This window comes from Cavia porcellus, unplaced genomic scaffold (assembly GCF_034190915.1).
Source record: "Cavia porcellus strain 051 isolate PalLab524CR breed Dunkin Hartley unplaced genomic scaffold, mCavPor4.1 scaffold_16, whole genome shotgun sequence".
In the NCBI taxonomy this organism is placed as follows: Eukaryota; Metazoa; Chordata; class Mammalia; order Rodentia; family Caviidae; genus Cavia; species Cavia porcellus.
The window spans coordinates 16,728,664-16,741,060 of NW_026947499.1; the positions used below are offsets into that span (position 1 = coordinate 16,728,664).

Here is a 12,397-nt window from a genome sequence, read left to right on the forward strand (position 1 = left end):
CAAGGAGGTTCTTGAACTCATCATCCACAGGCACACCTGTATAGTTTTAAGCTTCCAATAGGGCTCTGAACATCCCAACACACTGAACACTTGTTAAATTGCTAGAAAAGGAGTAGTTTCATTTAGGTAAGAGATCACAACATACCCACTCCAAATAAGCTCATTTTTACCACTGCTTTGTTTCAAGCATGAAGCACTATATAGCTCACAATACACAAAATGAAGAGTCCCGAAACTAAAGAGAATTATGTTTTTATTCCTTGCTTTGCCAGTCAGGCAGGCTGAATAGTTTACTTTTTGGTGATTAGTCAAAGAGACCAAATCCCATATCTTCATCTGATTCCTCCGACTCTTCCTTGGTTTCAACCTTGGCTGGGGCAGCTGCAGCAGCAGCAGGAGCAGCAGTGGTGGCTGCAGTGACAGGGGCAGCAGCCACAAATGCAGATGGATCAGCCAAGAAGGCCTTGACCTAAAGGAGAGAAGTTAATAATCAAAATGGTCATCTACGTAAGACTTTTGTACAAAGATGTTCAAGCCAGTGAAACCTTTTTTGCGTGTAGAAGTGACCCATAAGGAAAGCTTGGGCATGGCCTAGTTGGAGGGCAGTGGTTTCAGCTCTTGCATACTGCCCCTCTTTGGGTCTCATGTTATTTCTAAAGAGCCAACACACTTTTCCATACATTGTCACTTCTGCTACATATGCCTAGTTAGGCATGATGGCCCATAGCTCTAAGCCCAGCAGTCTGGGAGGCTGAGACAGGAAATATTCAAGCCCAGCCAGGACAACGTCTCAATGTTACCAAGACCCTGTCTCAAAAACACTTTTCAATTTTTAGATCATGTGTCCTAAGCATGAAACAGCTCTGGCCACCACCCAGGCATCAAGCTAGGATGAACAAAGGACTGTTGTCTACTCTGCCCCTGACTGATACAAGAATAACACCACCAATGAGGTGCCTCTTTGCCCAATGCCAGGGGGGTTCAAAACTTTGGAAGTTAAAATGTTTCAATTAAATTAATTCAATCCCTGGAACCTCCCTATCCCAAAGATTATAAATGTACTAACTCAGTAAGGCTACCGTTCATCACCATGTTGTCAGATCCACTGGCCAGGGTAAGATCTTACCTTTTCAGCAAGTGGGAAGGTGTAATCAGTCTCCACAGACAAAGCCAAAACCCTTTTGTACCCATTGATGATAGAATGAGGCACTGATGCAACAGTTGGGTAACCGATCTGCAGACAAACACTGGCCACATTGCGGACACCCTGTGGGAAAGAAAATTATACTTTGGTTTGTGTATTAAAAAACAAAGCAAAAAAACCACTTTGTACATAATATAAACTTAGTAGCATTAAGTTTTATAAGAAAAACTTCAACAGGTTCATAATAGGGCTGTAATTTGTTATGTTATGCTGCTGGGAGACTTGACCCACCAGTGTAAGTTAACAGGGATACATTAAACATTTCTGACATTTATTTTAACCTCTACTGGACATTGAGAAAATGTATTGCATCCCTATAATCCTAGCACATAGGAAACTCAGCTAAGACAGTGAATTTGAAGGCAGCTTGGAATATGTAGCAAGTTCAAGATTAGCTAAGCTATACAGTAGGTCACTGTCTCAAAAACAACCAAACCAAGTAAATAGAGCTAAATTAATTAGTTCAATCCTCACCCCATATCCCAGGGGGGATGGTTCCAGGCTCCCCAGATATAAAATCTGTGAATGCCCAAACCCCATGGCAGTACTTGTACAGTCTATGCACATCCTTCTACACCTTAAATTTATCTCTAGAGTACTAATAACCTGATACAACATAAATACTATGTTATAGGTAACACACCATACTGTTTAAGAAATGACAACAAAAACTGAAACAGGTTAAACCCAGACACAGAAGGGCGACTGTGTATGTAACACTGAACTTTTGGTCCTATTTGCCCAAGAAAAAAGAAAAAACTTCACCAATATTCTTTACTTTAAAAAAAGACATTTGAATGCCAAAATTAGGTAAGTTATCTCAAAAGAAAAATCAGTCCTTTCAAGAAAGGGCACCTGGCAGTGTTAATCTTTACATATTTAACTGTATTTAGCCTGATTCATACTCAAAAGATTCATTAAAGCAGGCCCTAGAATAATCCTTACCACATGCCCAGCAGCACTATTCTGATAGTTTACATTAATTTATTAAATTCATGAGATTAAACCACTGCTTGCATTTGGTTACCCCACTAGTTTAGGAGGTAAAAACGGGACTCAAGCCTAAGGTGCACAGCACATACTTCCAGAAAACGAGAATGCAGAGTTTCCTCTGTAATGTCAAGCACTTCAGGGTTGTAGATGCTGCCATTATCAAACACTTGCTGAATGATCAGCCCAAAAGAGAATGGAGAGATGTTCAACATGTTCAGGAGGGTGGCCTCGCTGGCTCCCACTTTGTCTCCAGTCTTAATCAGCTGTACATCACTCTGCAGAACATCAACAGGGAGCAGTTAACACCTGGACATACTACAGCCAAGGGGTGTCCCCCATGTGCCCAGCCAGCACTGGCAAGCCAGGTCCACTTACCAGGATTTCAATGGTGCCCCTGGAGATTTTAGTGGTGATGCCCAGAGCCTGGAAGAAGGAGGTCTTCTCAGGCCCCAGACCAGTATTCTGAGCTGGCACAGTGACTTCACATGGTGCAATGGCACCAGCACGGGCAGCAGCTGGCACCTGGACAATGAACAATGAGAAAAGTCTTCAGAGCCAACCTGAGAAGGAACAACTGTGCTTGAAAGAGCCAAAGCAAGTTCTCTATCCAATCCAAATTCCCCCCTACCTTATTGGCCAGCAGCATATCTCTGATCTCAGTGAGGTCCTCCTTGGTGAACACAAAGCCCACATTCCCCCGGATATGAGGCAACAGTCTGCGGAGATAAGTGTACCAGACACATCACCTGAAAGCACCATTCTTCTCCAGGAAAAGGGAGAAAGGGCAGCAGGAAAAGAACAAACTGTCGGGGGCACTGACTAACTTCTCCAGAGCTGGGTTATTCTCCAGATGTCCTCGGATGGCCTTGCGCATCATGGTGTTCTTGCCCATCAGCACTACAGCCTTTCCTCGGAGGGACATACGGATCTGCTGCATCTGCTTGGAGCCCACATTGTCTGCTCCCACAATGAAGCATTTTGGATAATCATCCAAAAGTTGCTGTATAAAAAAGCCAGAAACAAAGTTTAGCAGGGTGCTGGAGTTTTAGCTCAACAGCACAAGCACTTGCCAGGCAAGAGCAAGGTGGTGCCCTGGTACCAAAAAAAAGTTCAGCAGTAGAAAAAAATGGATCAGCAGAAACCAAACCCCACAACCACCTGGGTTCATTTCACTTCCTTTCTGCTATGGTTTTGACATCACTATAAGATTAAAACAGTTCTTTCCCACTAGAAGCCATCTAACTTGATAATGTCAGATCTGACTGACTTGCTTGGTGAAAATCAACTTCTACATTTGATCAAAGAAAATTTTTGAAATGAGGCATTACTTCTGAGTCACTAAAATGGCCATGTTACCATTAAAACTGTTACAAATTCGCTGGTCAGAGTAAGCAGCACATTTAAAGCACTTATAATATACAGCAAATTAATACGGATTTTTATACAAATCATGTTGCTGAAAACTTAGCAAGTTTAATCAGACTACAAAATACTGACAAAGCTCTAAAAAGCAACTTAATTCCTTCAGTGCAGTATTGGCCAGCCCTAATGGTAAAGATCGTTTAAAAGCCATTAAAAACAGCCACTGTACATTTAGTTTCTTGAATGACAGGTCTTTGCCTCCTCAGAGTGAGTCACTCTTTAAGTCTCGGATCTTACCCAAGACATAGGGATTTGAAACTACCATCTGTACCAAGATGAGCCACTTAAACTGCCTGAGCCTGTGTACTTCCAGCAGAAAAAAAATCTACCTTGGGAAACTGTTGGAATTACAGCAGCTTTATCCAAACTGGTCTAACTCGGTGGCTGGCACCAATGAACGTTTAGCAGGTGGTTATCCCTATTAGGGCCAGGGGTGAAGGCTGCCGACCTGTCGGCCACAACCCATTCCGCACTTACGATGATCTTAAGGAAATAGTTGGATTTCCAGGTCGCCCTGTCTTCCCTGGGCATCACGACGGTGCGTCAGGGATTGCCACGCAGGGTTTAAAGACGATGTCACTGAGGAGAGAAAGGGAACTCAGGGGTGGTCACCCGATACCGAATCGCGAAACGAGGCCTAAGCTGACCTGTTCGAGCGCCCGCGCCAGAGCCCGGCTTGGGCTACTGCCGCCACCAATAACAGCGCACAAGCCGGAGCCCAAACACCCAAGCGGGGCAAACGGAAACCCCGTGGTCCCAAGCCGCGCCAATCTCTTTCTCCTGGCCTCCCAAAAACCCCATGCTTCCGGCCGCCAGTCCCAGCACAAATGTCCGACCACACTAACCTCTCACGAGGACGCCTGGAAAGAGAGAGGCCGCGCGCCGGCGCGTGTCTTTTATATGCAAACGAAGGAGCCAATCAGAAGCCGCAGGCACCGCTCCTGCCTATTAGTTGGCGCCGAAATGACATAGGCAGCCATTGGATAATATTGCTGCCACTCCAGCCAACAGGAAATGCCTTTAGGTAAGGTAATTAAGGAAGGTACCACCTTACGGTGGAGAAGCTGCTGCCCCCTGCTGGTCTGGAGGTACCTTCCTGTAGCAGTTTCGTAGCTGGCCCATTTAGCAAACTGTGGTGGTTTGACTGGAACCGAGAACTGCAAATGCCTTAGAAATAGAATGGTATTTTATCTCCTCTAGTTTGTTCTCCCCACTAGGAAAACAGAGGGATCCTTAAAATCTAAATCTCCATCTGCTCAAAACTTTTAAAACCACTTCCTCAGAGTAAAATTCTAAACCTTAGACTGTCAATAAGGTCCTACATGATCTGCACCGGATAATCTCATCTCCTGTTTTCCTACTGACACATTTCCTTCCAGTTAAACCATACTCCTTGCTGCTTTTCCAGAGTATGCCCCCACTTGAGGACATTTTCTGGTTCTCTCTTCCTGGAATGTTTATTGCCAATATCTCACTGAGTAACGCATCTTCAAGAACTGGTGCAAATGAAGCCTGCCTGGGGTTACCTATTTAAAATTATCAGAAGACTCATTCCCATTCCCCCTCACTCTGTTTACCTCGATTACTCATGTACCTTTCAGCTCACAATATAATCTTTCACCTTATTACGTGCTTTTTCCTGCAAGAATGCAAACTCAGGGGGCTGGGGATTTAGCTCAGTGGCATAAGCGCCTGCCTTGCAAGCAGGCAGTCGTGAGTTCAATTCCTGGTACCGATAAAAAGGAAAAAGACAAAAAAAAAAAAAAAAAAAAAAAAGAATGCAAACTCCACAAAAGCAGTTTTCAAACTGTTCCTGGCACATAGTAGGCATATAATAACTGTTTAGTGAGAGCTCAGGATTTAGCTCAACAGCACAAGTGCTTGCTTAGCAAGCGCAAGGTTGTGAGTTCCATCCTCAATACATACATACTTTTTTTTTTTTAAATGAATGCAGTTTTTGCAGCCAGATGACCTGGTCCTGTCACTTGCTACACTGTCTTCATAGGAAGTGATTCCAACTTGCTGACCCTTTGTTTCCCCTTCCCTATCAGTAAAATTGAAATAATTATACCCACATTTTGGAGTTATGATGAGGATAATTATGCAGTAAGAAGCACAGTTCCTGGATATAGAAGAAAATCAATAAGCATTAACTTCGGGGCTGGGGATTTAGCTTAGCGGCATAACTGCCTGCCTTGCAAGTGCACAGTTGTGAGTTCAATCCCTGGTAACAATAAAAAAAAAATTGCTTCTTTTATTATATATACATTCACTCAAAACATATTTGAATAATTGTGCTATATCAACATACTTTTAATGAATGATCCTAAGGCTGAAATGTGTTTCTTCCCACTGTGACTCTTTTTCATTGGAACATTAGAAATTACCAAATATGTCTGAACCATATATGACCAACAAACAGTTGGCTGTCACTGTATGTGATCCTAAGTTCTGTTTCTTCAAATTTCCCTCCATGGTGCTGATTTAAAGGTGGAACTCTAGTATTCCTGCCCTGTGTCAAACTTCGTTACAGTGCATCTTTGGACAATAACTGATGAAGCCATCTTTTCACAACATGCTTAGCAGGAGCTATTCCCAAAGCTGACCAAATATCAAAGTCACCATAGGAATTTTATGCAAGTATTAATTTCCAGGTGTTAGTAGGTTTCTACCGAAATGCGACTCATGGATTATTTTTGGGGGGAGGGTTCTTTTTTGTGGTACCAGGGATTCATCCAAAGGCCTTTGCACTAAGCTACAGTTCCAGCCTTTTTATTCTTTTTAACTTCAAGACAGCGTCTCACTGTTACCCAAGTTGGACTTAAACTTGCAATGCTCCCATCTCAGCCTCCAAAGTTCCTAGAGATACCACTGTGCCCAGTTCATATTTTATGTGCAGTAGCTGAGAATCAAAGCAAGTCTCAATGCATGCTAGGCAAACACTTTACCAGTGAGCTATTCCCCTAGTTCCTTTGGTTCCAGATCTTCCTGGTACCTCCCCGATGATTACCCAGTTGGTGAACTGCTGGAGTCAATTACCACTAAGATCCTTTGAAATGACCTGTACTTCTGCACACTCAGCATTGTGTTACTTTGTGCACATTACACTGTTTTGTATTTTAAGACAGGGTCTATGTAGTTCACACTGGCCCCGAACTCTGTATGTAGCCCAGGCATGCCACCTTACCCAGGCATGCCATTTTTTTTTTCTTTTTCCTTTTTATTGGTACTGGGCATCGAACTCACAACTGCCTGCTTGCAAGGCAGGCGCTTATGCCACTGAGCTAAATCCCTAGCCCGCATTTTTTTTTTTTTTTTTTTGTACCAGGGATTGAACTCATGACCTCACAGTTGCCAGGAGAGTGCTTGTGCCACTGAGCTAAATCCCTGGCCCTGGCCTTCCATTCTTGATGTTAATAACCCTCAGAGGAATTACAATATTAGTATTCCCATTTTATCCATGAGAAAACTCAAAGACATTAAGTCATTTGCCCAGCATCTCTTAGCCAGTAAATGATGGTTTTAGAACTGAAATCTAGGAGAAAGTTCAAAACCCATGGGCCAGGCAACCCCTTCGGGTGCCCTTCTGTCTCTCTTCAGACAGAAGCTTTTTTTCTCTCAATACATTCTACTCTTTAAAAAAAACCAAACCCATGGGCCTCACTATGCTGCACAGTCCCTTCCAAACTCAAGAGTCTGTTTCCCTCTACACATGCTTTTCCAACTATATATATATTTTATGGTACATTTCTAAGGACATCCTGGCTCTGACAATATAAATATCATCTCTAATTGTAGTACATCAATATCACAGAACACTATGAAATCATTAAAAATGATGCAATCTATATTCACTAATGTGGGAAAACAGTCTCAAAGCAGTTAAGTGAAAAATCAAATTACAACGAAGTGTACCATACTCATTTCTATAAATAGAATAAATCCAATATGGACTGGAATAAATGAAGCCATTATCTTTGGGTGAGGGTTGAAGGTAATGTTCACTTCTGAGATTACTTTGAAATGGCTAGGGTTCCAACAAGAATTGAAAGACCAAGCCAAATGATGGGGACATGATAGGGATGAAGCCACAACTCAGGGTGCCACAAGTGCTGTTCAACAGCTTTGGGGGCCTTGCATGTGACAAATGCAAAAAGGAAGCATGCAATTATGGAAATGACCACTAAGAGGCAGTGGAGACCCATCTGAGACTCTGATGTCCCACTAGGAAGGGCAACACCCAGGTGCTATCTGGTTTCAGGCAGAACACAGAGGCAAATTCTGGGCTCACTTCACTGCTGTGTTGTTTGTTACTCAAGGAGTTGCCTTGTACATGTCTGTTCTCGCCTGGAATCTCTTTTCCTATCTAAATGAGAGAAAAGACACTTAGAGGGCCATGTAGTAATTGTAAATAGGGAACCCTGAGCAGAACTCATTCAACAGATGGCATCTGCACCAGGACTTTAGGATGAGTTACTCAGGTAGATATTGGTAGCACCAAGACAGAGCCCCCCAGCCTCTCCCACCAAATGCCCAGTTAAGACTAAAGCTGGTACTGGAGCTGGCCGAAACAAGGACCAAGGATCCCATTGGCAGGGCCTCTGACCCCAAGGCAGGAAATGTTAATGATTTACCCTCTACCTGGTGAAACTTGAGTCTGAGAGGGCTTGGTTTCACTGCTTAGAGTACTAGGTTGTTGGACCACCAAGAAATGACACTAGCACAGGTGAAAATAATGACAAAGTTTATTGGCATAAATCACAGGAATCGAAATGGAAAAAGCCAGGTTAGAAATTTATAGAGAAAAATAAATCAAAAATCAAATAACCATTAACCCAGTGAGTGGACCCCAGAAATCCTAGGCCCCCTGGAGAGAGGCCTGGGATGGGTCACTGTAAACAGAGCAATAAGGCCTGTGGGTAGAAGTGGAAATGGCAGAACTTTGGGGGGTCCTGGCTGACCTCCCCAGACCTGGACTACTCCCTGCCCTGCCTCAAAGGTCGGGTTGGTGGGATGGTCTGAATGTGTCACTGTAGAGGGTCCCTTTTCCCTGGCCAGGAACCTCAGACATGGCTGCTCCTGTTTCTCCTTGAGAAAGAATTCTGGGATTTCTGGCTGCTGCAGCAGGATCCTGTCCCCACCAGGCCCAAGCTGGAGCCTTCTTCCCAGACCTCCTGAGCATCGACCCCCCGTCAAAGGCAGTCTCCAGCAAGGCAGGACATCTGAGGAAGTAATGCGCCAGTGAAATCAAGACCAAAAGAGACCTGCATGGTCTTCGTGGCCAGAGTCAGGTCCCAGCTTTCCTGAGAAGGCAGAGGAGCGAGCCCCAGAGAAGCAGGAGGCTGAGAATGTCCAGTGGGTTCTCTTTGTTGCCAAGAAGTTCATTGGGGAGCAGAGGCTCCTCATGGCTTTCACAGACAGCATGCAGCCCCCCAAAGCACACTTCCCCCTTTTCCTCCCTCAGAAACAGGGCAAGATGAGCCAGGCACCCTTAGATCACTTTTAATTAAGGTGCTCACTGACCCAGGCAGGAGGGAAGGAGTTTCAAAATACAGCAGTTTATAAAACAGTCCAGGTACGCTGTGAAGGTACAGAAAAGGAGTCACAGAGCTGCTCCCAGTTCACCTGCTTGTGCTAAGAAAAATAAAATACAAACGGCTTCCCCACCGCAAGCCCTTAGTACAAAGCAAACTCCACCCCAAAGCCCCAGTGGCACTGGACAAGAGGAGAATACAAAAAGGGAAGTCTTTAAAATCTCTTCAAAGTCATCTTGTACAGAGAAGTAAAAGCAACTTGGGTGATACGAATGCAAACCTCAGTGTAGAAATCTATGAAAGTCGGTATACAGTGTCCAGGCACAGGTGACACTTCCCACCTCGTGCCGTCCCCAGAGATGGAAGAAGTGGCTATAAAACATTATTGCTGGAGAAGCCTTTCTCAGTAGGACCAAAACAGTTATAAAAGGGGCAGTCAGGAAACGAGGAGGTCACCCAAGACCTGGGGAGACTGAAGGCAGAAACACGTAGGTCCTTGGGCACTTCTGCCTGTGGGTGAGTGGGTTTATGCTGGCATTGTGTGGAGGCAGGTGGCTGTCCCCCAGCACTCTAGGGATTATTAGGTTGGGGGGAGAATAAGTATAAAAAGAGACCCCAGCTGACCTGCTGCCTCCCCACCCTGCTCCACTACTGAAATGAGTACACATGGCTCCAGAGAGAGGTGCTGGCCTGGCCAGACCTTTCCATGGGAACATGTGGTGTGAGGTGGGATCCTCCAGGCTCCACACCTGGGTAGAAAAAAGTGGACAGCCTGGGGAGAGCCGCAGAGGGAGGGAGAAGCCAGGAGGCTGGGGAGAGTGTAAAGAGAAGCAGGCTGGACCATGACCTGCTTCCCATCCTGCTCCGGCTGCGGATGAGGCTTCCAGTTTCTGCCAGGTGTGCCCCTCAGCCCTGGGCGACGTCTCTAGGTCACAGTAGCAGTGGGGGATGCTGGGCTGGGAAAAGGGCTGGTGACGGCAAGGCTGCCTAGCAGAAGAGTTTGAGGAAGCAGTTCTGGCAGTAAGGCTTGTCATTCTGCTCTTTGAAGGTGCCCTTGTTGAGCTGCTTGAGGCAGAAGGCACAAACGAAGTGCTCGGGGTGGAACTTCTTGGCCATGGCGGTGATGCAGCGGCCCGTGATGGGCTTCTGGCAGCCGGAGCACAGCGAGCCGCGGCGCTCATGGTAGTGCACCTCACAGTACGGCTGGCCGTCGTGCTCAAAGAAGCTGCCATTGACGAAAGGCGTGAAGCACTCCTGCCGGACAGAGGGGGCGGTGGGGGGAGCACCTCAGGGACTGTCCCTGTAGGTGGACACGCCTGGCATGATGTTCAGTGGGACACAAATGGTCATCACATCTGTTCTGACTCCCCCTTGCCAGTTTTCTATGTGCACAGAGATGGCCTAAGCTTAGGCCCTTCCAAGGCAGAGGCCCACTGAGGTCACAAGTGAAGTGACTTGTCCAAGGACATGTTGCTACTAAATTGCACAGCCTAGATTCAGACCAAAGGTCTGACTTCTGGACATGTAAGCAAGCAGCTACGATGGCACTGCCAGAAAGCCTGGCGCTGAAAAACAGGATCTCTAAGTGCTGGCTTCCAAATTGGGGATTTATGTGGTATTAAAGGCTTGAGAAGGCTTGTAGTGTATGTTTCTCAAATTCCTTTGGTTAGAAAGCCCATGATACAGACACCTGTAGGACCCCTGACCCCCACACTGTAGTATGGAAACCACTAGCCCATCTCTGTTAAGTCTGCACAACGTCTGTATTATCTCATTTAATGCTCACATTCTCTTCTCCCAAATATCCCCTCAGCACAGGACTAGTAGCCCTTGCCCGCGCCTGCCCGCTCCACCCTGTGCACATCAGGATAAAAGACTCTGAGGTGAGGGTGAAAAAGGCACTCATGGGGACATGTCCCACTTGCTTCTGTCTATTCCAGCTTCAGCATCAGCCTCAGGACCTAGCAGACTTAGGAGGTGAATGCCCTGACTGTTCATACCACGAGGACCCCAGGCAAGAGAGAGAGGCCCTCCCCCCGAGCCTGCTCCCAGCCCCTCCAGATGTGGCAACGGCTCCTTACCCGGCACACAAAGCACTCGGGATGCCAGAGGGTGTTGAGGGCTGAGATGTAGTTCTCCAGGATGGCCCGGGCACAGCCACCACACTTGGGAGCGAACATGTCGAAATAATCCTTCCGGCAGTAGGCTTTGCCATCTTTCTCATGAAACCCTGAGGAGCAGGGGTTTTGGGGGCAGATTCAGGCCCCAATGTCCACAGAGCCTCCTGCTTCTGCCCAGCCCTCCCAGAGCAGTGTGCTGGCCCGAGGCCTGCCATACCTTCAGGGCCAAAGAAGGCACCGCACTGTGCGCAGAAGAAGTGCTCAGGGTGCCACGTCCGGTCAAGGGCCGTCACCACTTTCTGTGAAAGCCAAGAGTGCAATGACAGCCAAGCTGCCACCCCACTGGATGGATCCCACCTCACCCTCCTCAGCTCAAGACCAAGGAAAGATCCAAACACTCCCAGCAGGGTCTCCTAATTCCTCTCCAAGTACCACTAGGAATTCGGATTTATGGAGGGATGTGAAATGCAAGATATATTTGCTCTCTTTTAATGCTCACAGGCAAGATCAACGCCAAGGGTTCTACTGTAATTCCTGTTTTAGAGTTGAAAAAACTTAGGCTCAAAGAGGCTAGGCATCTCCCCAACATCACACAGCAGGGAAAGTGAGTGGGACATCCGGGATTTGGCTCCATTTATCTGGTCAAGGGTCCTAAACTCAGAATCCAACACGGGAGGTGCAGGGGAGCGTGAGGATGGGCTGCAGACAAGGCCTGGGTTTGAATCCCGGCCCTGCCATTTCCCAGCTGTCACATGGAGTGCCTGTGACATGGCCTCTCTGAAGCCACCCACTCTGAGGTTTACCGTGAAGATGAAATAAACTGATGGGGCCCTACTGCCCCTACCCTGCCTGCCACGCCCCACGCAGACACTCACATCCAGGATGGGCCCGTTGCAGTAGTAGCAGCGCGGGGAGAAGAGGTTGTGATAGTCCTTTTCACAGTAGGGCTGCCCGTCGCGCTCAAAGAAGTTCCGGGATCCAATCTCCTCCTGGCAGTGGGTGCAGACAAAGTGCTCGGGGTGCCATGTCTTCCCCATGGCGGTCACCACCTGAGGAGGAAGATGGAAGGTGGCTCAAAGCGACAAGAGAGGCAGAGGTCTCTATGCCTGCCGTTCTTGCTCATT

General features: G+C 46.6%; 2 protein-coding genes and 1 non-coding gene across 9 annotated transcripts in view; all 3 read right to left on the minus strand.

Moving 5' to 3' along the window:
- Positions 1–236: 236 nt before the first annotated feature.
- Positions 237–4,533, minus strand: Rplp0 (ribosomal protein lateral stalk subunit P0). The gene is made up of 8 exons (XM_003478381.5): positions 4,465–4,533; positions 4,097–4,198; positions 3,022–3,197; positions 2,826–2,913; positions 2,573–2,719; positions 2,287–2,472; positions 1,127–1,267; positions 237–469 (listed from the first exon to the last, which is right to left on the minus strand). Exons 2-8 carry the CDS (start codon positions 4,148–4,150, stop codon positions 305–307), a joined length of 957 nt encoding a protein of 318 aa, XP_003478429.1. The 5' UTR covers positions 4,151–4,198; positions 4,465–4,533; the 3' UTR covers positions 237–304.
- LOC111754030 (small nucleolar RNA SNORA48) lies at positions 838–980 on the minus strand. Its single transcript, XR_002788765.1, has one exon. It is a non-coding gene; the product is annotated as a small nucleolar RNA SNORA48 (small nucleolar RNA).
- A 3,813-nt stretch (positions 4,534–8,346) lies between the features above and the next one.
- Positions 8,347–12,397, minus strand: part of Pxn (paxillin) — a 52,783-nt gene continuing 48,732 nt past the window's right edge. For all 7 annotated transcript variants that reach the window (XM_063225762.1, XM_063225761.1, XM_063225760.1 and 4 more), the window contains 4 exons: positions 12,149–12,322; positions 11,491–11,572; positions 11,235–11,383; positions 8,347–10,407 (listed from right to left, as the gene is read on the minus strand). In XM_063225762.1, the coding sequence (XP_063081832.1) occupies positions 10,141–10,407; positions 11,235–11,383; positions 11,491–11,572; positions 12,149–12,322 (672 nt within the window). In that variant the 3' untranslated portion in view covers positions 8,347–10,140. The remainder of the gene's footprint in view (positions 10,408–11,234; positions 11,384–11,490; positions 11,573–12,148; positions 12,323–12,397) is intronic.

Coding starts and splice junctions, on each gene's coding strand:
- Rplp0 (XM_003478381.5), bottom strand. CDS start 4,150: ATGCCCAGGGAAGACAGGGCGACCTGGAAATCCAACTATTTCCTTAAG. Junction 2,473..2,572: donor GGGGCACCATTGAAATCCTG/GTAAGTGGACCT, acceptor GATGTTCTGCAG/AGTGATGTACAGCTGATTAA. Junction 1,268..2,286: donor TGCATTCTCGTTTTCTGGAA/GTATGTGCTGTG, acceptor TCTTTCCCACAG/GGTGTCCGCAATGTGGCCAG.